Source organism: Trematosphaeria pertusa, assembly GCF_010094035.1.
Source record: "Trematosphaeria pertusa strain CBS 122368 unplaced genomic scaffold BU26scaffold_6, whole genome shotgun sequence".
Lineage (NCBI taxonomy): Eukaryota > Fungi > Ascomycota > Dothideomycetes > Pleosporales > Trematosphaeriaceae > Trematosphaeria > Trematosphaeria pertusa.
This window is the reverse complement of record NW_022987217.1, coordinates 949,967-975,177: the sequence shown is the minus strand read 5'-3', so window position 1 is coordinate 975,177 and position 25,211 is coordinate 949,967. Positions and strand designations below refer to the sequence as shown.

Below are 25,211 nucleotides of genomic sequence, written 5' to 3'. Positions count from 1 at the left end.
TGAGACGCCCATGACATGGGGGAGTCGAAACACCAAGGCTTCCATGATTCAAGCCCGTGTCATTCTCCAAAGCAGTTCTTTCTTTTTTTTGCAGCTCCAAATTCCTCGGAACGCTTCCCGCGGTCTCGGAACTGCGCTTGTAGTTGGAGTACCGGAACGACGTCGTAACGGGAGCTAGGTAACTCGACGCACAATCATCAGAACTACCTGCGCAGAGCAGCCTTAGCCAAGCACACCCACGCCGTACGCCCTCTAGTAAAAACTCCAAACACCAGAAAATCCGAACCAGCAAGCAAACCCTCCCAGCAAACCCCCCTCAACAATGGCCCCCCCAGAACAAACCGTAGCCTTCATCGGTACTCCCCTCCCCCAGCACACCACCCACCACCAAACACTCATCTAACCCTCCCCAGGCCTCGGCGTAATGGGCTACCCCATGGCGCTCAACCTGCGCAAAGCCCTACCCAGAACCCACACGCTCCTAATCTGCGACGTCGACCCCGCCGCCCTGCGCCGCTTCCAATGGGACTGCCGAACCCTCGGCCCAGTCCCTACAATCAGCAGCGGCTTCGAAGCCATCCAGCAGGCCAACACCGTCATCACGATGCTGCCCGACGCCGCCGCCGTGAAGAAAGTCTACCTCGACCCCGCGACCGGCATCCTCGCGGGCGCCGCGAAGGCGCTGACGGAAAATTCTGAGCAGGAGAAGCTCGTAATCGAGTGCGGCACCATCGAGACGGCGACGATCCTGGAGGTCGCGCGGGCGGCACAAGCCTCGCCTGTCGCGCAGCGGCTGACGTTCGTCGACGCGCCGGTGTCCGGCGGGCCGATGGGCGCGCAGGACGGCTCGCTGACGTTCATGGTCGGCGCCGACAGAGCGGACGCGTTCGACACCGTGAAGTCGTACCTCGCGCACATGGGCAAGCGCGACGCGATTTTCCTGTGCGGTGGCGTGGGCGCCGGCACCGCGTTCAAGGTCATCAACAACTACCTGTCTGCCATAACCTCTTTAGCGGCTAGCGAGGCGCTGAACATCGGGGCGAAAATGGGGCTTGATTTGCGCCTGCTGACGGACGTAATTAATGTGAGCGGCGGCCAGTGCTGGGTCACGAGCAAGTCGAACCCCGTGCCGGGGATCCAGGAGAATGTGCCGAGTAGCAGGGGGTATGAGGGCGGGTTTCGGATTGAGCTGTGTGCGAAGGTGCTGCAGATGGGGGCGGATTTGGCGGAGATGGTGGGGGCGCGGACGGTGCTGGATGGGCCGACGTTGGGGGCGTTGAGGGAGGCGGCGGGGGATGAGAGGTATCGGGGGAAGGATGCGAGGGTGGTTTATAAGTGGTTGAATGAGAGTGAGCGGAAGTAGGGGTGGATGGGCGCCGGTGGAGTGGGATAGTAGAGCTTTGAAAGTCTTGATTTATTCTTGTGTGGACTTTGATTCGCTGGCTAGCTCCACCAGGACTGAGAGAACAATGCGTGGAGGTTGTCTGCATCCACTTTCCACGCTCTGGCAGTTCCAGGTGCCGCTCATCTAGCCGTTAGCCGCGCCCATTGTGCCATCGGTGCGAAGCTATTGTCGAACAGGGTCCTGGTGTTGCAGACAAATCCTATCACCCTGAACCCTCCACTTCGGAATGCTCTAGACACCGTTATACATTCTATCTTCTATCTAACATCTCTACCTTATCTACCGCCCCAGCGCCGCCAGCTCCTTCTCCAACACCGGCAGCCCAACATCCATCGTAGCAGTACTCAGCAACGTCGCCAACTCCAACACCTCCATGATCTCTTCTGGCGTACCCCCATACTTAAGCACATTCTTCATATGCAGCTTAAGCCCTGGCTGGTAAAGGTGTGTGGCCGCGCAGTCAAAAGCGCAGTATATCAGTTCCTTGACCTAGATTGTGCAATGTGTTAGCCTTAGACCAGTTACATCACATCCGTTCATACCTCCACTTCCCCCTCAGTGCAGAGGCTAAAGAAAAAAAAAGGAAACCGATTCTCACACATACCTTCGGTTCCAGCACCCCACCCCCACCCTCATTCGTCCACGGCACACTCGAAAACTCCACATACGCGCCAAAGAACTCTGGCGACAAGCGCAGGAAGTCCTCCCAGAAGGGATGCCAATACCCCCTCTTCTTCTCAAAGTCTTCCTTCAGGTCCCACTGCTCCTTGCTCATGCCGTCCATCCCGGTCGGCAGCGCCCTCCCTTCCTCCTTTAACACCTCACACAGCAGCGGCACGCCGATGTTACACGCGTGAATCCCCAGCGTGCTCGTCAGACACAGCACTTCCACGATCTCCTGCTTGCTCGCGCCGCGCTCCAGCGCTTGCTTCGTGTACCGCTGGACGTTCGGGACGTGGAGATGCGTGCTCGCCGCCGCTACGGAGAGGCTAACCAGGGATTGGATTTTAGGGCTGAGATGGGCTTTCCGCTTCGGCACGGCGGTGAGGCGGAGCGAGGCGGCGAACATTTCGGGCGAGTGCTTGAGCAGGCGCGACCATGGTTCGTCGAAGGCGGAGGCGCCGAGCTCGGCGTCGAAGCGCTCTTTGAGGGATTGCTGTTCGGGTGTGAGGGTCATGTCGGGCGGTGTGCTGAGGATGGAGTATGCGGGTGGTTGAGGGAATGGGTGCTGCGACGACGCCGACGACATGCTGGATTTGCAGCAGCGAAGCGTAGAGTAATGAGGGGTTCGAGCAAGCTGTCTGGATTAGGTCTAGTGTTACTATTGGATTGGGTCCGTGTGAAGAATGGTACGGTGAACGCAATGTTGTGCAACGCTGTTGACTGGTCCCGTGAGTGAGGTGCAGAGTGTTGGAGAGATGGAACCGATTGGCGGAAGCGATGCCCCACATTTCTCCAACGATAGCTCGCCACCGCGGGGTTCTGGTTTTTTTGGAATCGAGGGGTTGTGGTCACGAGGCTTCAGGCTGACAACCCATCTATCGATAGATAGCAATGTTTCGGAGATACCATGGCCCAGTTCCGTCATGGGTGCTGCTACGCTGAAGGATGCAAACGCAACGCTGTAGAGTGTGCAAGATCATTCAACTCCGAAACCCCTTACCCATTGCCGGCCTTCTACGCGCCGAAGAAACGTGCCTTGTTCGCAGGGACATTCTCCCACTCAACGTCGTGCGCGAAAATGATTTCCACCCCGTTCTTTTCTAGCCCTCTTATTCGTTCTATAGTGGCCTCTGCCCCTTTCCGGTCGGCATGTATGCAACATACGTGCCCCTCCGCATCGTTCCACTCTCCAATCTCTTTTTCTCCAGTTAGGAGTCTCCGGTCGTGGCACGCATCGCCGGCGAGATATACTTGATGGTCTTCAGAGACTTGTGCGAGGATGTTAACGTGCCCGGGTAGATGTCCAGGCGCGTTCGCTACAAGAACGGATCCGTCGTCAAAAAGGTCGAGTGTCTGGGGCAGGTGCTTGTAGGGCATCCATGCCTGTTGGAGATTCATGGTTCCTGATTTCCGGGCTACGTCTGTCGAGTGACGCTTAACTGTGGTGTTTGAGGGGTCTGATAGCTCGATTGTGCGTCCTTCCGGAAGGAGATCGTGTTCAAAGAAAGAGTGGCCGCCGCGGAGCGACGAAGATGTCCCGTCTAGAAGAGCAAGTGCTCCATGCCCGACCATGAAGGTCGAATTAGGGAAGTCCCGTGGTTCGCCGATGTGATCCCAGTGTACCTATACGAGAACCCGATCAACAATGCTTCGGTGGAAGTTGTAGTGGGGGTGAAGGACCTTCTCAACATACATGCGAATATAGGACGTAGTCAATGTCGTCCGGGGTCAAGCCACCTTTCGCTAGGCTCTTGACGACGTCAGGATCCGTACTCATAGGCTGTCGCGTCTCCACGTGCTTCTGGATTGGTGGTGCATATCGTCTGATATCTCTTCTCAACCCCAAGTCGAAGACAATCCGTGTCACCTTGCCATTCTGAACGTTTTGGTGCTGAATGAGGAACGCTAGCGAAGGGACTGTCTTCCGTGCATCGCGGGATACTGGGTGTACAAACTGATATTCTGGAAGAGAGAAGTGACCAGCATCAAGCGCATGGACTGAGACGGTTGCTTTTTCGAGCGGCGGAGAAGGTGGTCCGCTCTGCCTCACGTAGACAGCCGACGACATTGTATGCAATCAAGGAGCGGCTGCTCAGAACATAGATCGAAAGGAGCGTGACTGTATATAGCGCCAGCAGCGAGAGGAAGGCTTACATGGTGTTTACTTCTTTGAGGCTGATATGGCGAAACGCCCAGTGCCGTGCTTGGCACGGATGAATAGCAGAGCACCCTCGTGGCCTTGAGCGCCCACATGTCGGGGTAGCGCGCCTCAACGCAGGACACCAATGGCTTGGGGAGGCGTTTACGTCAACCCCACCACGGCTAGTGTGGGGTGGAAACTGGCCGGATTGGGGAAAATCGCCTCCGGCACTCGGGAGAAAGCTTAATCGTTTCCGATCTGACGAACAGTCCTCGGAACGCCAGTCCTTGTCGTCGTTGTATTTACACATCTGTGCCTTCTGCGAGAGCAGACATTTGGCACGCAGCCTTTTTATTTCTAGAGAAGCAAGATGAGCGAATCATTCGAATTTAGGACGTTGGGCTTCATCGGCCTGGGGGCGATGGGCAAGCCGATGGTGGTGCATCTGGCGAACAAGCTCCCGCCAGAGTCTCGGATATACGTTTTCGATGTGGTAGAGAAGGTGGTGGATGATCTATGCGCGCAGTTTCCGAACAGAGTGCTGAAGGGCTCGAGCGCGAAAGATGTCGCGCAGCAGGTGGTAAGCCATGTGATCACAGGGGGCGGAAGGGTGCTGAAATAAATCCAGGAAACTGTCATCACAATGGTGCCAGAGGGATCCCACGTTCGATCCGTCTACCTCGACCCCGAAAGCGGCATCTGTAGCACCGACGTCGCGAAGAAGCTGCTCATCGACTGCTCGACGATAGACACGGCGACGAGCCTGGCTGTGAAGGATCATATCGCGCAGAACTTTCCTACGGCCTCCTTCTATGACTCGCCAGTCAGTGGAGGTGTTGTGGGTGCGATCAAAGGCACGATTGCATTCTTCCTGGGCTGCGCGGAATCCGATCCGAACGTCAAGCGCCTCACACATCTGATGAGCATGATGGGCAAGCAGATAATCCCGTGCGGCGGTCCTTCGCTCGGTCTTGCGGCAAAGCTTTCGAACAACTACCTCTCGGGCGTGATCGCTATCGCCTGCTCGGAAGCCTTTGATATGGGTATGCGCTCTGGCTTGGACCCGCGGACGCTGGCGAAGGTGTACGCTGCCGGAACGGCTCAGAACACAATCAGTGACCGCTTCTGCCCTGTGCCGCATGTGTTCGCAGAGGCACCGTCGACAGGAGGCTACAAGGAGGGCTTCAAGGTGCAGCTGATGCGCAAGGACTTTGGTCTGGCGCTGGATATGGCAAAGCGGGTTGGGAGCAAGAATGTGCTGGGCGAAGTTGGGCTGGCTACGTACGACGGCGCAAGCAAAGACCCGAGGTGCCGTGACCTGGACTCGCGGGTGGTGTATCGGTATCTGGGCGGCCAGGAGGATTGGATGGACAAGGCAAGGTCTCCATAGAATTGATAGAATTCCCCTTTGGGGCGCCTCATCTGTGCTCGTGTTAGCCCGTGAATTGCGATGATGCAACCAGCGAGGGCGGGTTGGAGAAGAGGGGAAGAGGGGCAACCCCAACTCGACGGCACCACCGAAGCCGGAGGCCCACAAGGAGGGGCAGGGTCAGCAGGGCTAGCAGAGGGAGCTCTTCGACGACAACGCCTTCCATATTCCAAATCTTCAAAAGAGACATCTCCATCAAGCTTTCTCCCTCGCGCCTGAATAATTGAGCCTCCACTGCCTCTTGGTTCCCCCCGACAGTGCTATACGATCCTCTAGCCCGACCGAGTTTATCCACCAATCAGCGCGCCGCCATGTCCAGCGATCCGAAGTACGACGAGCTCCACAAGCAGCTCTTTGAGGAGGGTCTGAAGATGCGACGCAGCGTTGTGGGGAACGAATATGTTGACCGCGCGCTCGACAATGGCTCGTCGGAGTTCGCGCGGGCGGGACAAGAGCTGGTGACGGAGTGGTGCTGGGGCTACGCGTGGACGCGGCCGGGCCTCACAAAGCAGCAGCGCAGCCTGCTCAACATCGGCATGCTCATGGCCCTCAACCGCGCGCCCGAGCTCGCGGTGCACATCCGCGGCGCGCGCAACAACGGGCTCTCGGAGCTCGAGATCCGCGAGGCGATCATCCACGCGACGACGTACTGCGGCGTGCCGGCGGGCGTCGACGCCATGAAGACGGCGGAGAAGGTGCTCAACGACATGGCGGAGAAGGGCGAGATGGCGCGCGAGATGGGCAACAGGAGCGACCGAGCGTAGTCCGAGCGAAGAGCGTGAGGCGGCGGTGGACAGAGGGCTGTGTCGGTTGTTTTGGTGCGGCGTGATTGGCAGGCGCGACGGGGCCGTAGATGAAGGCACGGCAGGCGAGCAGAGGCGAGGCCGCCAAACCTGGGAAGAGCGCCCCACAAGCCGATGTGTAACCTCAACACCATCAATCTATCTCAAGACGACCTCTGAAGTCACAATGCATCGCAGTTGCTCGCCCTTTGTCCTGAATCTTGAGTGATGACGCAGGAGCTGCGGTCCGCCGGCCAAGCCGCGGCTTCGGTTGGTGGCGTCCCCACCTGTCACGCTCCGGCGCATCTCCGCAGACGCCCGCCCGCTCTCCGCACTTTTCGCACTCCTCATCCCCGACCCCCATCAAACACCCTCTGGCCCTGTCTCCAAACGCGATGCTCTCCCCTGAGGCCTCTCCGAACTGCTGAGACGCTACGCCTGGCCAATGATGGTCCAAGCACGTTGACCTGCTACAGCCCGCCCAATGGAATCGAGCACGGCAGAGCCAGCGCCGGCCGGCAAGAAGGAGAAGCGGTTCCAATGCCAGCACTGCCAGCGCATGTTCGCCCGTCTCGAGCACCTGCAACGCCATGAGCGCATTCGTGAGTCGCCCGTGCCGCAAGCACCCTGATGGATACTGACACCCCATAAGACAGCGGAGTCAAGCCCTTCAGCTGCTCCGAGTGCAACTACTCGTTCACGCGCAGGTATGCGAGCCGTGACCTAAGCGAAACGTGCGCTGACATCAATAGCGACCTCCTTGTCCGTCACGAACGACTGACCCACCACAAGGACCACAACGGGAAGAACCATCAGCCTGCTACCGAAAACAGCTATGCGCTGCCTCCCGATACCAGACCACACAAGCGCATGCGCACCAGCTTTGATGCCGGGCGGCCGGTGCCCGAGATTCCCAGCATGATGTCGACCCCCGCGCCAATGAACATGGACATGCATCCGCCTCAACATCCTCACCCGCCTCCTGTTGGACCCCCAATGGTAGGCCAGAATGACGAGTTCTCGCTCGCGGCGCTCTCCTACGCCGCAGAGTATCAGGCCATGCATGGAGCCATGCCCAATGGCGCACCCACGCCTCATCACGAAATCCACTTGCAAGAGGACCCCATATCCAACACGGTAGAACATCAGCCCGCTGTACCCGCTGCGACTATGCAGATACATGGCCCGAGTCTGGGAGAGTCGCTCGACAGTCTGGCAGCCTTCCTCGACAACGAGCCGCTGAGCTCCTACCACTTCTCTTCTCTGATCAATACAGAGCAGCCCATGCCTTTCTTTTCCCCGGAGTCATTCAGCTATGGCCACGATTTCCTACCTCCGCCGGGAACTCCAGCTGCAGGCCTTGGTCATAGTCAAGCGCACGGGGATGAACCTCACTCCTTCTCACGATTCGGGTCCAGACTGCCCTCGTTGCAGCCAGACGATCTCACGCAGCAAGAAAACGCCACCATCCGCCGGTCGTTTGCCGATGTGTCCATGGACGATCGACAAAAGATCGCCGACAAGCTTCATGACTTCTCCACGGTGCTTCCAAGCGACTTCAGGTTGCCAACGCGACTGGCTCTGTGCAGATACATTGCTGCATACATCAACGGCTTCCATGAACACATGCCCTTCTTGCATATTCCGACCATGTCCATCGACACCTGCTCGATTGAGCTCATCCTTGCCATCGCAGCCGTCGGCGCCCAGTACACCTTCGAAGGAGAGAAGGGGGTAGAGCTCTTCAATGCGAGTCGCGCAATAGCTACCTATCGCATACGGCGAAGAGATGCGCGCCTCGTGGAAGTGCATCGTCGCGCCGAATCCGATCGGTCTTCGTCCCACGACGCAGACGGTGCGTCAGTGACACGTAGTCCAGCACGCACCTCGTCGACTGTTGGTCCGCTTGGATTGCCTTCTGGATCCGATGTCTCCGCTGTTGGCGAGGACCTGATGCAGACCGCGCAAGCCCTGCTCTTGCTCATGGCCCTATGTACATGGGCAAAGCACAAGGAAATCCTCCGCGAAGCGCTCGGCATACAGAGTATACTTGCCACCCTCATTAGAGATGACGGACTTCAGAATGAGGCCCTGAGGGAAGAGCTTTCATGGAGAGACTGGGTTCGACGGGAGACCATCAAAAGAACCAAGTTTATCGTTTACGGCTTCTCCAACCTTCACTGTATTGTCTACAACATCCCGCCCTTCATTTTGACGTCGGAAGTCAAGCTCACGCTGCCTTGCAGTGCCGCGGAGTTCAAAGCATCAACCGAGGCAGCATGGAAAGAAGCAAGGAAGAAGAGTCCACCAGAGATCCAGTTCCAGGATGCCCTTCAACGACTGTTCTCGAAGAATGGGCGAGACATTACTGAATGGAACTCGAGTGCTGGCAATTATGCCCTGATCCACGCCCTGATTCAGCACATCTTCTTCGTTCGGCAGGTCGCGCGGTGTCGCTTTGACGGGCCGGGAGATCTCAGCCAGGAGGATGTCACATCGCTTGAGAATGCATTGAGGAACTGGCAGGTTGGTTGGAAGCACAATCCGGAATCATCACTTGATCCTATGAGTCCCAATGGCCCAGTAGCTTTCAACTCTACAGCGCTACTGCGCTTAGCATACATACGCCTTTACGTGGATACCGCAGGCCGGGCTTTGGATACACGGGACCCGATTCTCATTGCGAACGCCTTCCGCGCCGGGCCCGCTATTAAGCGGTCCGCCAAGATTACTAGAGCAGTCCTGCACTCAGCTCATGCGCTCAGCATTCCCGTCAAGATTGGATACAGGCTTGTTGCTAAGACGCAGTCTTTCATATGGTCGATCCAGCATTCGCTATGCACGCTGGAATGCGCCTACCTTATGAGTAAGTGGCTTGAAGCGCTTTCGACCCACAGTCCAGAACCACCTATCACCGAGGACGAGCGAAGGATAGCGGCCATCGTCAAGAGCATGCTTGACGAGACCGAGTTCGCACTACCACCGGACATTTCTGAGGACTCGCCGGCTTACACGAAACATCTGAGCGCCGGCGTCCTAAGAGTGTGGGCGACTATCTTCAAAGGCGCGCAGACGTGGGCGATCGTGGATGTTATCGGCAGTGCTTTGAATCTCTATGCGGACATGCTAGAGGCAGGTTAAGATTCGGCTTGACGTTGGTTTTCGATATATCTACATCAAGCAAAAGTCATGTCAATACGCCTATGGAAATGTATTGACTAGTCTGCAAGCGACATATCTACGACTAGCTTTCCTCCGCCGCCCTTGTGGTAATCCTCCACAAGCTCGTTCAGTTTTGCCAGCGGGTACGACTTGGCGATCGCTCGAACGTTGTGCTCGGCGGAGAAGTTCAGCATCTCCCTCAACATCCTGTTGCTGCCAACAAGGCTCCCAATGATCGAGATATCCCGAAACACCACGTCTCTCGCCGAGATATGGAACCCTTTCTCCGGGAATGATACGACCACGCATTTTCCATGTCTCTTCAGCAGCGTCATCCCGTAGTCGAAAGCCGCCTGACTCTCAGGCAAAATGATAACAGCATCAAGGCCCATCTCGTCCGTGTCTTTCTTTCCGTCCTCAGCGCCGAGCTGTTGTACAATATCAGCTGCCTTCTCCGACCTCGCATCCACCATCCTCGCTCCCGTGTTCAAGTTCTTCGCAAGCTTCAGCGGTCCATCGGCGGCGTCCACGCCTAGGACTTTATACCCCATCTTAGCGGCGTATTGCAGTCCTAAATGTCCGAGCCCACCGCCAGCGCCCATGATACCCACTCGATCGCCGGGCTGTAGCTGGCACCTCTTAAGCGCGGCGTAGATAGTGATGCCCGCACACATGAGCGGCGCCGTCTCCACTGCCGTCATGGACTCCGGAATGGGTGCCAGCTGATGCGCATCCACAATCGCATACTCCGAGAACCCTCCGTCTCTACTGATCCCATTATTCTCCGCATCAGTGCAATACACCGAATAACCCTTGTCGTCCTGGCTTACTGGATCCTTCGAGCCCTGGCATTCAAAACAATTCCCACAAGCATGAAACGCCCGACCAGGAACACCGACGCGGTCGCCAGCCTTGAACGCGCTAGCCGCTGAGCTTGGAGAATCGGAGAGTGAGATTACTGTTCCAGCGAACTCGTGGCAGCCAACGTGTGGGAATGAGTTCGGAAATCCGGGCATTTGTCCATCGGCGAGGACGGCATCGGTGTGGCAATAGGATGCAGCATCGACTTTGATAAGGATGTCGTTTGGGGTGGTTGGTTTCGGTAACGGCACGGTGCGCAAAGTATATGGCTTCTTGAAGGCCTCGAGGAACTGGCCTCGCATCGTCTTGGGAAGGTTGGCCGCCATGGTGGTCGGTGCGATATGAGACGGTAGCCTTCGAAGTGAGTTATGCGCGTTTGTTTCGCAGATCTAGGACATCAGACGCGCGACATATCTCGGAGCTTCGTTCAAGCGGTACGGATGAAAGCCGGGCGACGCAGACCCCGCAGCGGGGTACAGTCGCCTGAGGTGGGGCTATGCTCTTCCAGAATGCCATGTTCCCCAACACGCTTCTCCAACGAATCACATCAACCGTTTCGCAACCTCACTTCATCAACACGCAAGCCATCCTTCCACCTTTAACTCTTCCGTCCAACCATGTCGTCCTCGTACCCAGAACCCATCACCCTCCCAGCGGCTTCGCCCAACCAAACATACGTCTCCATCTCTGCCCTTGAAGGCGGCCAACTCACCCTCCCCGAAAAGCTCTTCGTCACAGACGCAGATCCCGAAAAGCGCGCTACAGTTCCCTCTTTATCATTTCTCATCCAACATGCTTCCGCATCCTCTTCCTCTTCCTCCGCCTCCAAACCGCATAAACTGGTCTTCGACCTCGGCCTCAAGCGAGATTTCACCAGCTACCGCGACGCGCAGCAACACCACATCTCGCAGCGCCAACCGACAATTGTGAGTCCCGACGTAGCCGAGAGTTTGAGAAAAGGTGGACTAGGGCCTGAAGAAATTGACACCGTGGTGCTGAGCCATGTGCATTGGGATCATGTGGGCACGCCGAGCGACTTCTCAAACGCTGAATTCGTCGTCGGAAGCGGGACCATGCATCTTCTAGCCAACGGTGGAGGCCCCCTATACCCTGCTGAAATATTCAACCCCGACGAACTACCTAAGCACAGAACAAAAGAATTACCGCCCGCGCGAGAAGAAGACCACCCCAAGGCTTTCTCAAAACAAACCTCCCACACCTGGTCCCCGCTCGCCGGCTTCCCCGCCGCCATCGACTTCTACGCCGACGGCAGTCTGTACGTCATCGATGCGCCCGGCCACCTTCCAGGACACGTCAACATCCTCGCACGCACGGCGCCGGGGAAATGGGTCTACCTCGGCGGCGACTGCTGCCACGACCCGCGCATCCTGTCCGGCGAAAAGGGCATTGCGATGTACGATGACGGCAGAGGCGGGTTGCGAAGCGTGCATGCGGACACGGATACAGCGGCGCAGACGGTGAAGAGGATAGCGAGGCTGCTGAAGCAAGGGAGTGTGAGGGAGGAGGGGGATGGGGAGGTCGAGGTCGAGGTGGTGGTGGCGCATGATGGGGTGTGGCGAGGGAGGAATTCTGCGAGGTTTTGGCCGGGCGTGCTGTAGGTAGTAAAGGATAGGGATTGTGGGCTTGGCGCAGGGGAGCGGCGTACAGATACGACAAGCTCGACGGTCACCTCATCCTATCAGAAAGAAGCTTTCCTCATCTTCGCAAAATTAATCATATCTAGACTTGCTGAACTTGTTGTAATGTACGCCGTTATGCAAATTCAATGTTCTGCTTGCCTCTTATCTTTTCTTCTGCTTAGCCGACATTCCTTCATATCTAGACTTTGCAAATTTTACTACTGACAGCGGTGCCATTTTGTTGCCGCAAAGACGGCGGCGGCAGATTCGATTGGGTGTCAGCGCTCAGAACATTCGTAAGGGGCCAAAGCTCGGCGACAACCCCGCACGCCTTTTCGGAGCACGAGGACCAATCGTTAGCCGGCCCCACGCTCTGCTGACTGTACGTGCCGCCAAGTCAAAATCAGCCCGACCGAAACAACTCCTTGCGACTGCTTGTGACAAGACGAACGACCTTGCGGCTTGCAGCAGACCTTTCTGTCGGCCAGCGAGCGCTGATTTCATCCCCCCCTGCGCACGTTGGCACGTCCTTCGCCATGAACAGCCGAGTTTATAAATGGAGGCGCTGCTGTCGTGTGAAACTATCCGAGGACTTGCAAGAAACGCTGCTGGGCGCTGTTGCAAACAACACTGCAGGTATGGATGCCGATGTTTCTAGAGACCGGTAGGGCATGTAAACTGATCACTTACCAGGCATAGAGCTTCCACCGAAGCATCCAGAGCAGTATTCAGAGAGCGAAGGTCTCTCCGGAGACGCCCCGCCCGCACCGGCTCGGAAGAGGCACCTCGATACGACAACTGAGAGCGATCCAGCGCCCGCGAAGAGAGCCCGGTTGACACGGGCGGATACACAACGGCCTGCAGTTCAGGACGAAAGAGCAGAGCCAGCGGACGAGGTATGACATCGGTCGCCCACAGAAGTTCACAGCTAACGAGGCATCCCATACAGGCCGCTCTCCAGCAGCCAAAGCCGAACCCTCCCAAGCGTCCATACGCCTCGTTCCTCAAAGACTTTGTCGATCCCATTCGTCCCGATCCCGGTCCCGCATCCGTCCACACCTTTGTTTCCGAGTGGCTCGAGTCAGTCGGGTCAGGCGAGAAATATTGCCGGTCAGTCAGCCACCTGTACCATTCAGGCGGCGACCCCATTAGACATCTCACGAGATCGGCGCCGGAGATGGGTCACACACGGGACGCCGATGGGTTTGCGGTGCCGCCAACGCCGGCTTCTACCGGGTCGCGGTCACGTCGACCCAGTACAGCGGATAATCACAGTCAGTTCTCTGCTACCGGGGCATCGGGCAGTTCTAGTCCATCGTCTGGTGTCCGACATCGAATGTACCGCCAGAACAACTTGGCACTCAACGATATTTACATTCGACCGTCTGCTGCCCCATTGCCAGACGTCGTGGCCAGCCGCATGGAGGCACTACGCGCCGACCGGGACTCCCCAGGGCTGTCGGCCGGAGAAATGGACCGGGTTGTGGACCAGCTGGACGCTCTCGCAGAGGGATGCGATGAGGATGACGTGGCGGTCTTCCTTAATGATACCATATTTCCTAACCCCAAAACCGACCCGGCTTATGGTCCTAGTACAGGTTTGATGAGTAGCTCCAGTGCTCTCATGTCGCAGCATCTCGTTCCTACCAACCCCATAAGTCCGTACAAAGTTACTCAACCCAAACCAGACAAGTTGTATGGGTATTCTGGAAACCCTAATGCGGCGTTTACGCAACCACAGCTCCTGGCTCAAACTACAATCCATCCACAAATACCACACTATCCGGCGGCAACGTCACAAGGCCTTCGGTTTCCGTTCTTCGCCATCGAATTCAAAGCTGCCGGAGGTACTCGAGGCGACCTCTGGGTTGCCACAAATCAGTGTGCGGGCGCTTCATCAGCCTGCCTCAACGCTGTCCACCAGCTAAATACCTCGCTACCAAAGCATCCCAGTGTGCAACATATCGACAACTTATCCTACTGCGTTGCTGTAGACAACAATACCGCCCAGTTATATATATCGTGGAAGGAGGATGGCTTAAACTATTACCTCCAGCGGGTGGATGCTTTCCTCCTATCAAGCCCAGAACATTTCAAAGACTTCCGCAAAAAGGTTCGAAACATTCTCGATTGGGGAAAGGACAAACGCCTGAAGCAGATCAAGGATGCATTGGATATCATCCTTGAAGAAAGCAGGAAGAAGGCTGCAGAACAAGCGAAGACCCGTCAACCGCCATCCGATGATTCCGGATCCAGCGCTAGCAAGAGGCGCAAGCCGTCGCGTAGAAATAGCGGCAGGCAAACACACGATAAGGGACCAAGTCAGCCGTATAGGGCATCGTATGGGACGGCATCACAAGGCATCTACCCCGACGCCGGCCAGCAAGACCAAAGTCAGGAGCTTGCATCCCTTCACTCTGCCGCAGAACCGACAAGCTTCACAACAACTGGCTTCACATCGAGCTTCGACAACAATGATCATGAAGATTCATACATTACCCAGTCGAGCCTTACTCCTCATCAGCAGGAACCTTTCGAGACCAACGACTACGTACCCCAAGATATCGACGATGGACTTGCAAGGTGTCACTACCCAGAAGACAGCCAGCAAGATCAAGGTCAGGCGCTTGTGTCGTTTGATGACGTCGCAGAATCACAGGCGAGCTTCGTGGATCCACTAACTGAAGAGCAGCCGACGGCCGATGATTACTAGACTTGGAGTAAGAGTCGCAACAAGTGGTACCACGTGAATGGTGACGAGTCTCGTCAGTACGAGAAAGCGAGATGAAGCCACATAGCACGCGGGGGAAGCATTTGGAATGCGTTGGAGCGGAGCCCGGGCTCCCTGTAGCACAGTCTATCTGTGATTCACGTTTATGTATCCGATAGTCGGAGTTCTGAACGCCCCGCAACCGTCTTTTGCATGGGCTGGAAAACCGAGCCCTCAGTGTCGCATGGCGACTTCTTCAGCCTCATTTTGACTACTGCTAGAACTTGGTATTGATGAATGGCATCAAAGCCTGTATGGCCAAAACCGGTGTAGGCCCCCAAGGCCGGGCACTTCTCCGTACATTGTCCTAGCCGCTGGCCTTTTTAGTACGCGTCTGGGTAGGCGGTTGTACAACATGCCAGAAAAGCTTGAGGTGTCTATGGATTTCGATATTGCGTCCTTGTCTGCAGGGACATGATCCGTCGCCGGAGCGTAACACCGTCTTCTTCGTGATACTGCTTCTCCATGAGCGCTATGTCAAGGTCAATTTGGATCTTTTCGAACGCCTTGGTGTGACGCAGCCATTGACCGTTGGAATCCTTGGATGCGGGAGAAGTGCGCTCGGCCGTGCGCTCGCGGCACGCCACCCCTCCCCGGTACGACGACGCGTCTGACCACACCATAACGATCATACTACAGCCAAGTCCCTCCCCGTTTTGAAGGTCAGTTGTCCTACATCAATCACTCGATCTGCCAGCATCCGATCTCGCTCCGCAGACGACGGATTGTTGGGCTTGGGAGCAGCGCGCAGAACAAGCGCTTCCAGGCTCCAGAAATAGAGTCACACTTCTATCCACTACCCAAATAGAAAGGACCGAGGCATTGCTTGCACTCGCGGCGAGCGGGCCCTCTCACAACTGGCCCTATCATCGGGATGAGTGCCAGTGCACGCTCTCGCCGCACCAAGACACGCCTGGACTCAAGCTACGGAGCAATTCGTCCCTTTAGCCAAGTATTCAAGTGTTAGTCAATAACCTATGCATGTGATGGCTTCGCCTCTACGACGGCTGACAGCATCTAGACTTTGAAAATGGCGGCGATAGGCTACAGTAGCCAGGATAGAAAACACCCATCATTCGATCAACCTGCTGGAAAACCTCCCCGCCTCAGGGGATTGCCTCCAAGCGATAACCAGCGGTATCTCGCGACCACACTTGATCCACAGCTGAGGAGCTTCTAGGCTCCCAAGATATGCTCGACGTGGCTCTCCGATGCGACTGCCGTCTTTCTCATTGTTTGCTTCTTCGGCCGCGACCGCCCAAGCGTGGGCTTCAACCGGCAGGACTTGCCAAGTTAGTGCATACGCTACAGCAGCACAGTTCCAAGCTCTCCACAGCGTTTAGTGTCCGCTACTATCCGCTTCTAGACTGTCTAAGGGCCGTCAATCCGGAGCGGAGGAGCGCCGGCGTTACATTTCAATATGCTATACGACGTCCAGGCCTTGAAGCCTCTAAGCTCCAATAGTGTTACCATATCCAGGTGCTCCCTTTTAAAGGTCTTTATGTCCGGCTTGGAATGGATGGTATATCCCCTTCGCTTTTGGATCCATTAACGCCAAACGTTTCCTCAAGCATACCAAGCCCCCATCACTACCTCCCCCATATCATTCGCATCTACACAGCATTGTGGCTCCTCCCTACTCGTATATGCTCCTGTTATTGTCCCGCGGCCCCCGTTCTCTGTTGCCTTATTTCGGCTTCCCACGGACATTCAGCCGTTGCCGAGCCTGTCACTTACCTTCTTCCTCCGATCGAGCATCGCATCTAAACTGTACCCTGGAGGTATCTCACCAGAGGGGCGTTTTCACCACGTCAAGCTTAACTGCATATTTCCAAAGTATGTACGTGCCCTGCTGAGGCTGTTAGATTCCTTGGCGATATTTCTCTCCTTGGGCGGTGTGGCTGACGAGATATAGCGTCCGTACTCGCTTGTACGCTATCTCGTACGCTGCCTCCTTCGCTAAATTTTAACCATGGCACAACGTGTGCATATTAATTATAAGAAGCTGGCGAAGCAAGTGCGCACAGAAACACCATAGCTCTTGAACCTCATCTCTAAGAATCTCCGGCCGCTTATTGTGAAGATAGTCTAGCAAGCTGTTAAAGGAGTTCTAGCTAGAACGGTAAGGCAGGTCGTGCAGAAACAGTTAAAGAAAACGCTTAAGACTTTTCTAGCGGAACTCCCTCGCTCTCGTTCTTCTCTAAAGCTAGTTTGCCTTTGCGTAAGGCTAAGTAAGGCTTAGGAGACACGCCTCATTGAGCAAGAGCGGCCCTGGAAGCGCCTATTGGAGACCCTGCAAAACCATGGGCATCCCTACAATCTACCAAACCGAATCACCCTGGATGAAGGAGGTGAGACCCTCTGGCTCTAGGTTATAACGCAGCAAGACCTATACAAGCTGGAGAAAGTCTCTGACCATATACCCTCCGTACTCGATTTTGACGTAGAATGTAAAGTACAGCGGACACCTCGCAATTACACCGTCCGGGTGGCCTGCCCCTACAAGGTAAACGCTGGGACGAGCCTAAAGTTGCCGGAATGGGGGCGCGAGAACGGCGTGACCATTTTGCATGCGTTCAACAAGCATCAAACTCTCCGCCTGGAAATGGCGTCCTTGGAGGATGCTGCCAAGTTCGACTCAGAGCCCTATTTCTTCTTGGAAGGACGAGCCTACGCAGCTCAGCCCTGGGACAGCAGTTTCGATCCATATCTTTGCCAGAAGTGTGGTAAGCCCGGGCATAAGGAGCATGGGTGCTTACAGGAGCCGCACTGCTGGTTCTGCGCACGTGGGGATCACCGCAAGGACCATTGCCCGTACCTTGTCAATGGTGACGGGAGAACGGGTGCCCGCTGCCCTAACTGCGGCGGCGACCATCCCACCTGGGCCTTTAACAAGTGTCGAAGTGAAGCCTTGGCGAAGCATAAACACGACTGCTATGTTAAGTCTCTCTCTGGGCCCTACTGGCTGCCTCTTACTTACACTAATGGTGACGGGACTTGGTAAAGAGTTTGATGTCGAACTAGGCGACTAAAGAGACGCGTTAATGCGCAGCATCCCTAGAACTAGGCGCCTTCTAATGGAGCTGGGCAGGCCAGCCCTCTATCCTCCAACCGTGGTTATTAGCAAGACCGCCCTTCTCCCTTGTATGCTTATGTAGCTAGTGAGCGAGTCTCTGTAGCATCGATTCCGCCTGCCCAAACCTGCTAGACGCTGCCGCACTCTAGTGTACACGCTGGTAGTTAGCTAGCGTGCACACCGTCCGCCGGTACCGGCACTCGACAGAGCTAGCACCCGCCACGCCAGCCAGCCCGTACTGACGCTAGTCGAGCACATATTGAGTCTGCCAATCGACCCCGCCAGCCTCCGCAACCAGTATCCCTTAACGACAGCACAAGTGGGACCCCCCAGCACGCTTTCGATGCCGGTGGTGGGCACTCGCACAGCGCAACTCGAGGCCGTACGAATGGACGGGCTGGTCCCCGTGCCTTTACCACCCGGCGGTTAGGGGGCAATCCACGAGCAAGGAGCCGCTCGACAGATCTCGTGGGAGTCGCGAACCTCTTCGACAGAACTACCGACGTCTCTGGATCCACATTGGCGACAACGCCTTCTATTTCCTTACCGAGCACCAATCAGCAGCACAGCTTGTCGACAGAGCTCGCACGATCGTCTGCAATGCGGGAGACAGCAATGTCCGTGGACTCCGCCGATAACACTGGGCAGATGACTTTGCGCAGCGGAACTCAGCTTGCTGGACCAACAATCAATTCGACCGTATCATATACTCCAGCAAAGCGACCATTTCTGACAGCCCTGTCCCATATTCCTGGCGAGCTGTTACAATCACACCGTCATCCAGGCCGCCAATCCGCAGCACAAGGGACGCAGAGGACGACACGAACATCAGACCGACCGGGGAGCGCATCGAAGAGACCTCGTACCGATAGTTATGCATCCGGTGCCCCGTCCACGCAACCTAGTCTACCAGAGCTTGTCGAGTTCACCTTCACTCCATCCCAATGACTCCTGTAACAAACCCGCAGCCGTTGAATATACTGCAGTTAAACGTGCGCAAGTCCTGGAGCGCACAATTCGACTTGGTAGACTGGGCTGTGAGGCTGGGCGTTGACGTTATCGCTCTTCAGGAGATATCTAGCGATACGTATTCAAGCCTCAGTCACAAAGCTAGCTATCACTTGATGTGCGACCGAGACGCTTTCGAAACTCACGAAACGGGAGAGGCTCTTCCTATGGTTTGCTTCTACATTTCCAACAGGCTCCGCCTCGAGGATTGGGAGGTCACCATCCACAGCAACTACATCATCTCCGTCACCATCCAAACCAGCATCGGATCTGTCGCAGTACACAATCTGTACAATTGGGAGAAAAGAATCGACATTACTAACATTGTGGACCTTCTGCAAGGTTCAGCCGAGCACCATATCCTCGTAGGCGACTTCAACCTCCACCACATATGGTGGGGAGGAATAAGGGCTGCCGATAGCACTGAGCCTGCGGCGGAGATGCTATTCAACGCCCTAGAGGGCACAGTCGATCTCCTTACCCCACCGGGGATCATGACATGGGAGAAGACACCAGGATCGCCAGTGTGGGGCACTATCGACTTAACCTTTGCTACCAAGAACGTCTCGTCTCGCTGCGTGTGGAGTCAAATAAGAGAGGATCTCATGCACGGCTCCGATCACTATCCAATTCGGATATCCGTCGATCTTAGCGTCGCGTACGAAATGGTCAAGAGGAGGAGGAGGAGGTGGGAGGAGGCCGACGAGGAGATGGTGAAAGCTTATATCACAGGCGCATTGGCGCGAATGGGCCACCCAATCCTGAAGTCCAAGAAAGCTGTGGACGATTACATTAAGAAGATACTGCAAGTCCTCAAGGAGGCCACGGGTCTCGTACCGCTAGCTAAGCAACCAACCCGGAGAGCCAATCCCGCCTTCACACCCGCGGTCAAACAAGCCCACAGAGCGGCTAGGAAAGCCAGGAGTCAAATGCGCCGACGCCCTACTCAGGAGAACAAGGACGAGTACAGGCGTTTAAGGGCAGAAGCACGGCGACTTTTGCGCAACGAGAGGCGGCGACTGGCGGAGTCGCGGTTTGCAGATGCAACTATTTCCAATCTCTACCATTCCTTCCGCTACACTAAGAAGCTTGACGAACCTAGGCCGCAGGCACACATGCCACCGCAGGTGTACAACGGTGTCACTATCACGGACGAGCCGGGCAAAGCTCAATGCCTTAGAGAAACGTTGTTCCGCGAGCCTGTTGCTGTGACCGGGCCACTCGAAGTCGACCTCCCTCCCGCAGACCACCAACACTTCTCCCTCAACAGAGTCAAGCGCCGGGAGTTGGACCGCATTTTTCGCCGATTAAAGCGGAATAAGGCCACCATGGATGAGGACCCGCCAAACGAGTGTCTGAAGTTGTGCAAAGACATCCTCATGGAGCCTTTCGGAAACATCTTCAACGCCTGTATGGAACTTAGATACTACCCGGAGGCCTTCAGACTCTCCATAACCATCGCATTACGCAAGCCCGGAAAGACGAGGGAGAAGCTTGCCAGCGGTGAATGGGGCCCAGCTCCTTACAGCCTACCGAAGAACTGGAGACCCATTTCATTACTCTGCTGCATGGGGAAGATGCTGGACTCCATCATTTCCCAGCGCCTCGCACAACTCATTTGCAAGCATCAGCTGCTCCCAGAGACGCAGATGGGCTTCAGCGGAAAGTCCACCGAGACAGCGTTGACATATATTACGAATATTGTTCAGATGGCTTGGAAGCAGAGCAAGGCTGTGAGTCTAATGGGTCTTGGTACGTACTTGCGCTACCTATTTCTGCGTTTCCTTTCAAGTACTCTTACTCACTCGCACGCGATTCTAAGACATCAATGCCGCGTATCCCTCGGTGAACCATCGCAAGCTCCTCATGGTTCTCCGAAACAAAGGCATTCCGGTAAGCCAGGTGCTTCCCCTCCATATCAAAGAGCGCTGCTGACTACAGCTATGGCAGGACTGGCTTGTTGAGCTGATCGAATCCTGGCTGTCTCAGCGCGAGACGCGTCTCCGCATCCCCGGCCATGAAACAGCGCCATTTCTGGTCAAGAGGGGCATCCCCCAAGGCAGTCCTTTGTCTCCCATCCTCTTCCTTCTTTACTCCGCAGCCCTCCTCGACTTGCTGACCAATCCGGACACAAGTACCTTGTCGCCCAACTCGAGATACGCCGTAGCGTACCACGATGACACCTATGTAATAGTGGTGTCCAACTCTTTCCGGATGAACTGTAGACTCCTAGAGAAAGCGTACGACAAATGCCAGCAGTGGGCCCGAAGCTTCGACGCAAAATTCGAACCGAGCAAGTTCAAGATCATTCACTTCAATCGTCGACGCAAGCGATCTATCTTGCAACAAACGTCGGTGGTTCCCCGCATTGACGGCCTCAACAAGCAGACCGCTCTCGTTAACGAACAGAAGGTGCTGGGAGTGGTGCTCGACAAGGAGCTCAAATGGAAAGCACATGTGAATCAGGTCAGGCAGTCGCAATGTTGCACAGGATCCACAACTAAAAGCGCATAGGTCGTAGCCAAAGTCTTCACGCTGGAAAGAGCTATGGCGAAAATCTTCCGACCGTCCTCCGGCCCAAAGCTGAAGTTCGGTCGGCAACTGTACAACTCCGTCGTGCGGGCCACTATGGCTTACAGATGCTCCATTTGGTATCGAACGACTGGGCGGACGGCGTTGCAGGGGTCGCTCAGAAACAAGCTCACGAAGGCCCAAAACCGGTGTCTCCGTGTGCTCGCCGGCGCATATCGGCCAACCTCAATTGAAGAACTACAGAAAGAAGTTGTCACGGAGAGCGCCCTCCTCTACCTGGAAAGAAGGGCCACTGCTACTAAGGCCAAGTTTGTCGATACCCCGAACTATCACGGACTCTGCCGCATTCTGAACGACATCTGCGACCGCGCCCGTGTGGTGTGCACAGTCCGCATCCACTCGAGCGAGCGGCAGCGCCTCCAGCGGGTTGTAGACCCGTCGGAGCTATTGCGCGAAGACTGGGGGTTGATCAAGGCGGCCTGCGATTGGTGGGGGCTTGGCGAGGACCGCCACGACTTTCGCAAGCGCAACGTCGCCATTCGCGAGTATACAAGAGCTCTGGCGACTGAAGCAAGCGAGGACGGGTGGCGCGCATACGCTGCGGAGAAGTTGCAGCAAGGCAAAAGCCGCACGTCTCTGTACGGAGACTGGGGCATGCACAATCTGCGCACCCACGATCAGCTGAGTCGGCCCCAGAGCATCATACTCATCCAGATGAAGACGGAGCAGATCGCCCTCAAGGATTTCATGCATAGGTGCAAGGTAAGCTTCACGCCGAGACGAGCTGGGCTGCGGCTAATAGACGGACAGCTGGCCGAGACACCCCATTGCGAATGTGGCGCGCCCCAACAAACTGTGCGGCACTGCCTCCTTGAATGTCCTCGCTTAGAACTCCCTCGCCGTGATCTCCTAGCCAAGACTGGCCATTCCGACATGCGCTTGTGGCTTACTCGCGATGGTTCGTCTACCCAACCCTTATCGGAGCCCCACGTTCCTCCCTGCTAACATGACGGTAGTCCGCATTACGACAACGTGGGCGCTTCGCAACCTTCCTCTTCGCCGATTCGACTGGATCAGGGAGTACCTCGCTCGGATCTTCGACGCAGATCCGTAGTGTCTTACATATAGAGTCTTTGCACATGATGTATAGGCATGAGTTAACAGTGTATTGCTACCTAACTTGGTGAGTCTGAGCTCGTGGTTAGTGTTGTGGTGACTTACTCGCTACAGTCTGCCGTTGTGTACGTCTAGCTACAGGACTGGTCTTGCCCCCTTAGATTAGTGAGAAGCTAATCATGATAAGTTCCTAGTGCTCTACCTCCTCTCCAGATCCAAGAGGTCTTGGATCCAGTCCTCTTTGTAAGTAATCCGACATCTGACGAGGAAGTCGCTGACATACTCTCCACTTAGCCACTCGCTGATGCCCTCAATGGCCTTCTTCTCCTTGGTGTTGTAGCTCTTGTCCTTCTGCGTTTTCCGAAGCAGACCTTTGACGAACTCTTTCTGTTTAAGGATGTAGTTGGTGTCGCTTGGAGTGTTTCTCTTCTCTGCTTTGTGAGTGCTCTGGGCCCTCCTAGCATTAACTGCTGATCCCTCGCAGGCGTTAGTTGATGCTTTGGAACGGAGGGGCATCCATACTGGCTCGCTCCTCCAGGATCTCGAGGTGCCACTTGAGGAACTGTATGTCTCCACCTCCACGAACTGCCGGGCATCACTGACCACTGTCTAGGCAATGCCCTTGTGGTGTCGTGCTTGATGGAGCTAGGCTTGCAATCCTTGCCAGCTCCCCCTGGCCTCCTGTTGCAGAGCTTATTGAATATGGCTGCGTCCATACCCCGTAAGCTCGCCTGGGAGTTCCGTGTTGTAAGTGGCTCCCCAGCTCTATGATATGCACGTGGGCAAAACATCTAACCGTGTGAAGGTCTGATAGAAAGAGTTCGCCGGTCCTTCGACGGAGAGGAGAATCGGTAAGTTCCCACGGGGGTTGTTGTTTGTATGTTTTCCGGGCGTTGCACTAATGACTGCAGGAGGTGCCATCGTTCGTGTGTAGTGTGAGCTGCTCGATCGAATATTGTGCAAGATGTGGTGGACTGGGAGCGGTGAGGGCAATACCTCCTACGGTTACGTATGCTAATTGGTGTCGCAGCAGGCAAGAGACTCCGTTTTATACCTGTGTCAGTATCTCTGTCGCCGCTCATAGACAATGTGCTAAGCAGAACAGGGGCCTCGCGCGCAGCGTTCATGGCTGTCCGCCTTCACTGGTGAGTGTGCTCTGTGGGTCACTTTGCTGATTAACGAGGATGGCAGCCCTTTTGCTGGTGTTGTTTGCGCCCTTTTCGATGGTGAGTCATCGCGGGCCCGATCCGCTCCTTCGCCGCCACCACCCCCACCACGATGCATGGCGGCGCTAACAAATGGGCCCGCAGACCATCGTCGTTGTTGAGGAGCTTTCTGGGGCTCCTTTTTCGTTGGCAGCTTCGTGCCATGGTTCGGTGGGTAGTGTACTATAATCCCCCGCTTGCAGTACTCGCTAACCACCTTGCAGTAGCGCCGTGGTGGGCTACGCCCTCGTCATCCGCGCCCGAACCGTTCTTTGTGCGTACTCCGCCTTCGAATCCAATACAGCCCAGTGGCTAACGCTATCGCAGTCTGTCGACTTATGCCACCTGCCCGTGGTTCTGTGCTACCCTGTTCCCTTCTCTTAATTTTGGCGTCTTTTGAGCCCTTTTGTGCGTAGGCGTAGTCAGCATAACCTCTATAGGTTGGTGACTTAAAACGAGAGAAATCAATCAATCACGTTTTCCTTCTTCAGCGCTGGCCGCCCTTGCAGAGTGTGCAAATGGCCGGAATGCCGCACGCCCATGGTTCTGGGTGCGATGGTTGTGGCGGAGCCTTGGCAAGGCCCTGCGAGGCGCGGGGATAAAAGGCTGCCTGCCTGAGCATCCCGCGAGAATTAAGGGAGGAAATCTACGTCTACTACGTCCACGAACCTACCGGCTATCGCCATAACTCCGCCACCTGTAAGCTGCGGGTTGTCGACTGTCCGAATGACCGCCCCATCAACCTCTCCCTGCAGTATACCTGCTCTGCTATCGCCAAGGAAATGAGAGGCATCGCTCTACGGGAGAATCGCATCACCTTCACCCCGATACCGGACCTGAGCTCGAAAGCATACCGGTTCGACTGGCTTTTGGAGGAGCAGCAGTTCGCTTTTCGTTGCATGCTGAGCGATGCTGGCAACTGCGTCACACCAGAGGTGCTCGAGGAATTAGCGCGCCAGTACCCGGAGGTTTCCACCGTCAAAGTGCTTCGGGGTCTCTCCTATAAAAAAAAGAGCGCGCGTCTTCTACAAATTGGAGCTACCGTCGAATGGAGAGCCAGCATCTATCACACGAAAACTCGCCAGGACATGTTGCGGCTTGCCTCGGATAACCCCAAGTTCCGGCGCTCGACAGCGAAGGGGTATGCACCCGACAAAGGGCCAGTGGTACCCTTGCAAAGTTCTCCTGCAATATATAGCGAGGGCTCACAATGGGCACTTATAGGATGGAAGCCGTTGTGCTGGGAGATGCCAGCTGACTCTGACCTGGATGCACCGACAGGCTTTCTTCCGAGGGCTAGCGACTACTCCGATTGGTCCGTACGTAAGGACCGCTACAATGCACTATGGTTTTGATCAGCGGCAGCAGCAGCTGTGTCATTCTTGCAACGTATGCCATCCGACTTGAGGCAGTGCATACGGC

The 25,211-nt window shown here is 55.9% G+C and overlaps 11 protein-coding genes across 11 annotated transcripts; 8 read left to right on the top strand and 3 right to left on the bottom strand.

Annotated features, from left to right (window-relative positions):
• The first annotated feature begins 26 nt into the window (after positions 1-26).
• Positions 27-1,529, top strand: BU26DRAFT_482688 (3-hydroxyisobutyrate dehydrogenase-like protein). Its single transcript, XM_033825780.1, has 2 exons — positions 27-356; positions 414-1,529. Exons 1-2 carry the CDS (start codon positions 323-325, stop codon positions 1,361-1,363), a joined length of 984 nt encoding a protein of 327 aa, XP_033684912.1. The 5' UTR covers positions 27-322; the 3' UTR covers positions 1,364-1,529.
• Positions 1,530-1,684: 155 nt separating this feature from the next.
• BU26DRAFT_530472 (Metallo-hydrolase/oxidoreductase) lies at positions 1,685-4,136 on the bottom strand (the record flags this gene model as incomplete). Its single annotated transcript, XM_033830966.1, has 4 exons — positions 1,685-1,894; positions 2,010-2,595; positions 3,087-3,691; positions 3,762-4,136. The coding sequence occupies 4 exons, from the start codon at positions 4,134-4,136 to the stop codon at positions 1,685-1,687; spliced, it is 1,776 nt and encodes a 591-aa protein (XP_033684911.1).
• A 365-nt stretch (positions 4,137-4,501) lies between these two features.
• Positions 4,502-5,611, top strand: BU26DRAFT_518418 (3-hydroxyisobutyrate dehydrogenase). The gene has a single exon (XM_033828806.1). It carries the CDS (start codon positions 4,852-4,854, stop codon positions 5,596-5,598), a length of 747 nt encoding a protein of 248 aa, XP_033684910.1. The 5' UTR covers positions 4,502-4,851; the 3' UTR covers positions 5,599-5,611.
• Positions 5,612-5,619: 8 nt separating this feature from the next.
• BU26DRAFT_593570 (CMD-domain-containing protein) lies at positions 5,620-6,401 on the top strand (the record flags this gene model as incomplete). Its single annotated transcript, XM_033834875.1, has 1 exon — positions 5,620-6,401. The coding sequence occupies exon 1, from the start codon at positions 5,949-5,951 to the stop codon at positions 6,399-6,401; it is 453 nt and encodes a 150-aa protein (XP_033684909.1). The 5' UTR covers positions 5,620-5,948.
• A 338-nt stretch (positions 6,402-6,739) lies between these two features.
• BU26DRAFT_292256 (uncharacterized protein) lies at positions 6,740-9,599 on the top strand. The gene is made up of 3 exons (XM_033821658.1): positions 6,740-7,021; positions 7,072-7,126; positions 7,172-9,599. Exons 1-3 carry the CDS (start codon positions 6,904-6,906, stop codon positions 9,558-9,560), a joined length of 2,562 nt encoding a protein of 853 aa, XP_033684908.1. The 5' UTR covers positions 6,740-6,903; the 3' UTR covers positions 9,561-9,599.
• A 38-nt stretch (positions 9,600-9,637) lies between these two features.
• On the bottom strand, positions 9,638-10,774 carry BU26DRAFT_425467 (GroES-like protein; the record flags this gene model as incomplete). The annotated part of the gene is made up of 1 exon (XM_033823627.1): positions 9,638-10,774. A coding segment is annotated over one exon (1,137 nt), but the record flags the coding sequence as incomplete, so codon positions are not given.
• Positions 10,775-10,914: 140 nt separating this feature from the next.
• On the top strand, positions 10,915-12,267 carry BU26DRAFT_292248 (Metallo-hydrolase/oxidoreductase). The gene has a single exon (XM_033821657.1). It carries the CDS (start codon positions 11,060-11,062, stop codon positions 12,059-12,061), a length of 1,002 nt encoding a protein of 333 aa, XP_033684906.1. The 5' UTR covers positions 10,915-11,059; the 3' UTR covers positions 12,062-12,267.
• Positions 12,268-12,542: 275 nt separating this feature from the next.
• On the top strand, positions 12,543-15,289 carry BU26DRAFT_482673 (uncharacterized protein). The gene is made up of 3 exons (XM_033825779.1): positions 12,543-12,718; positions 12,776-12,978; positions 13,032-15,289. Exons 1-3 carry the CDS (start codon positions 12,619-12,621, stop codon positions 14,793-14,795), a joined length of 2,067 nt encoding a protein of 688 aa, XP_033684905.1. The 5' UTR covers positions 12,543-12,618; the 3' UTR covers positions 14,796-15,289.
• A 2,168-nt stretch (positions 15,290-17,457) lies between these two features.
• BU26DRAFT_593553 (uncharacterized protein) lies at positions 17,458-18,876 on the top strand (the record flags this gene model as incomplete). Its single annotated transcript, XM_033834874.1, has 3 exons — positions 17,458-17,852; positions 17,944-17,996; positions 18,182-18,876. The coding sequence occupies 3 exons, from the start codon at positions 17,458-17,460 to the stop codon at positions 18,874-18,876; spliced, it is 1,143 nt and encodes a 380-aa protein (XP_033684904.1).
• Positions 18,877-21,448: 2,572 nt separating this feature from the next.
• BU26DRAFT_292091 (uncharacterized protein) lies at positions 21,449-22,621 on the top strand. The gene has a single exon (XM_033821654.1). It carries the CDS (start codon positions 21,484-21,486, stop codon positions 22,471-22,473), a length of 990 nt encoding a protein of 329 aa, XP_033684903.1. The 5' UTR covers positions 21,449-21,483; the 3' UTR covers positions 22,474-22,621.
• Positions 22,622-22,662: 41 nt separating this feature from the next.
• BU26DRAFT_518414 (uncharacterized protein) lies at positions 22,663-23,583 on the bottom strand. The gene is made up of 2 exons (XM_033828805.1): positions 23,107-23,583; positions 22,663-23,061 (listed from the first exon to the last, which is right to left on the bottom strand). Exons 1-2 carry the CDS (start codon positions 23,298-23,300, stop codon positions 22,875-22,877), a joined length of 381 nt encoding a protein of 126 aa, XP_033684902.1. The 5' UTR covers positions 23,301-23,583; the 3' UTR covers positions 22,663-22,874.
• Between the last annotated feature and the right edge of the window lie 1,628 nt (positions 23,584-25,211).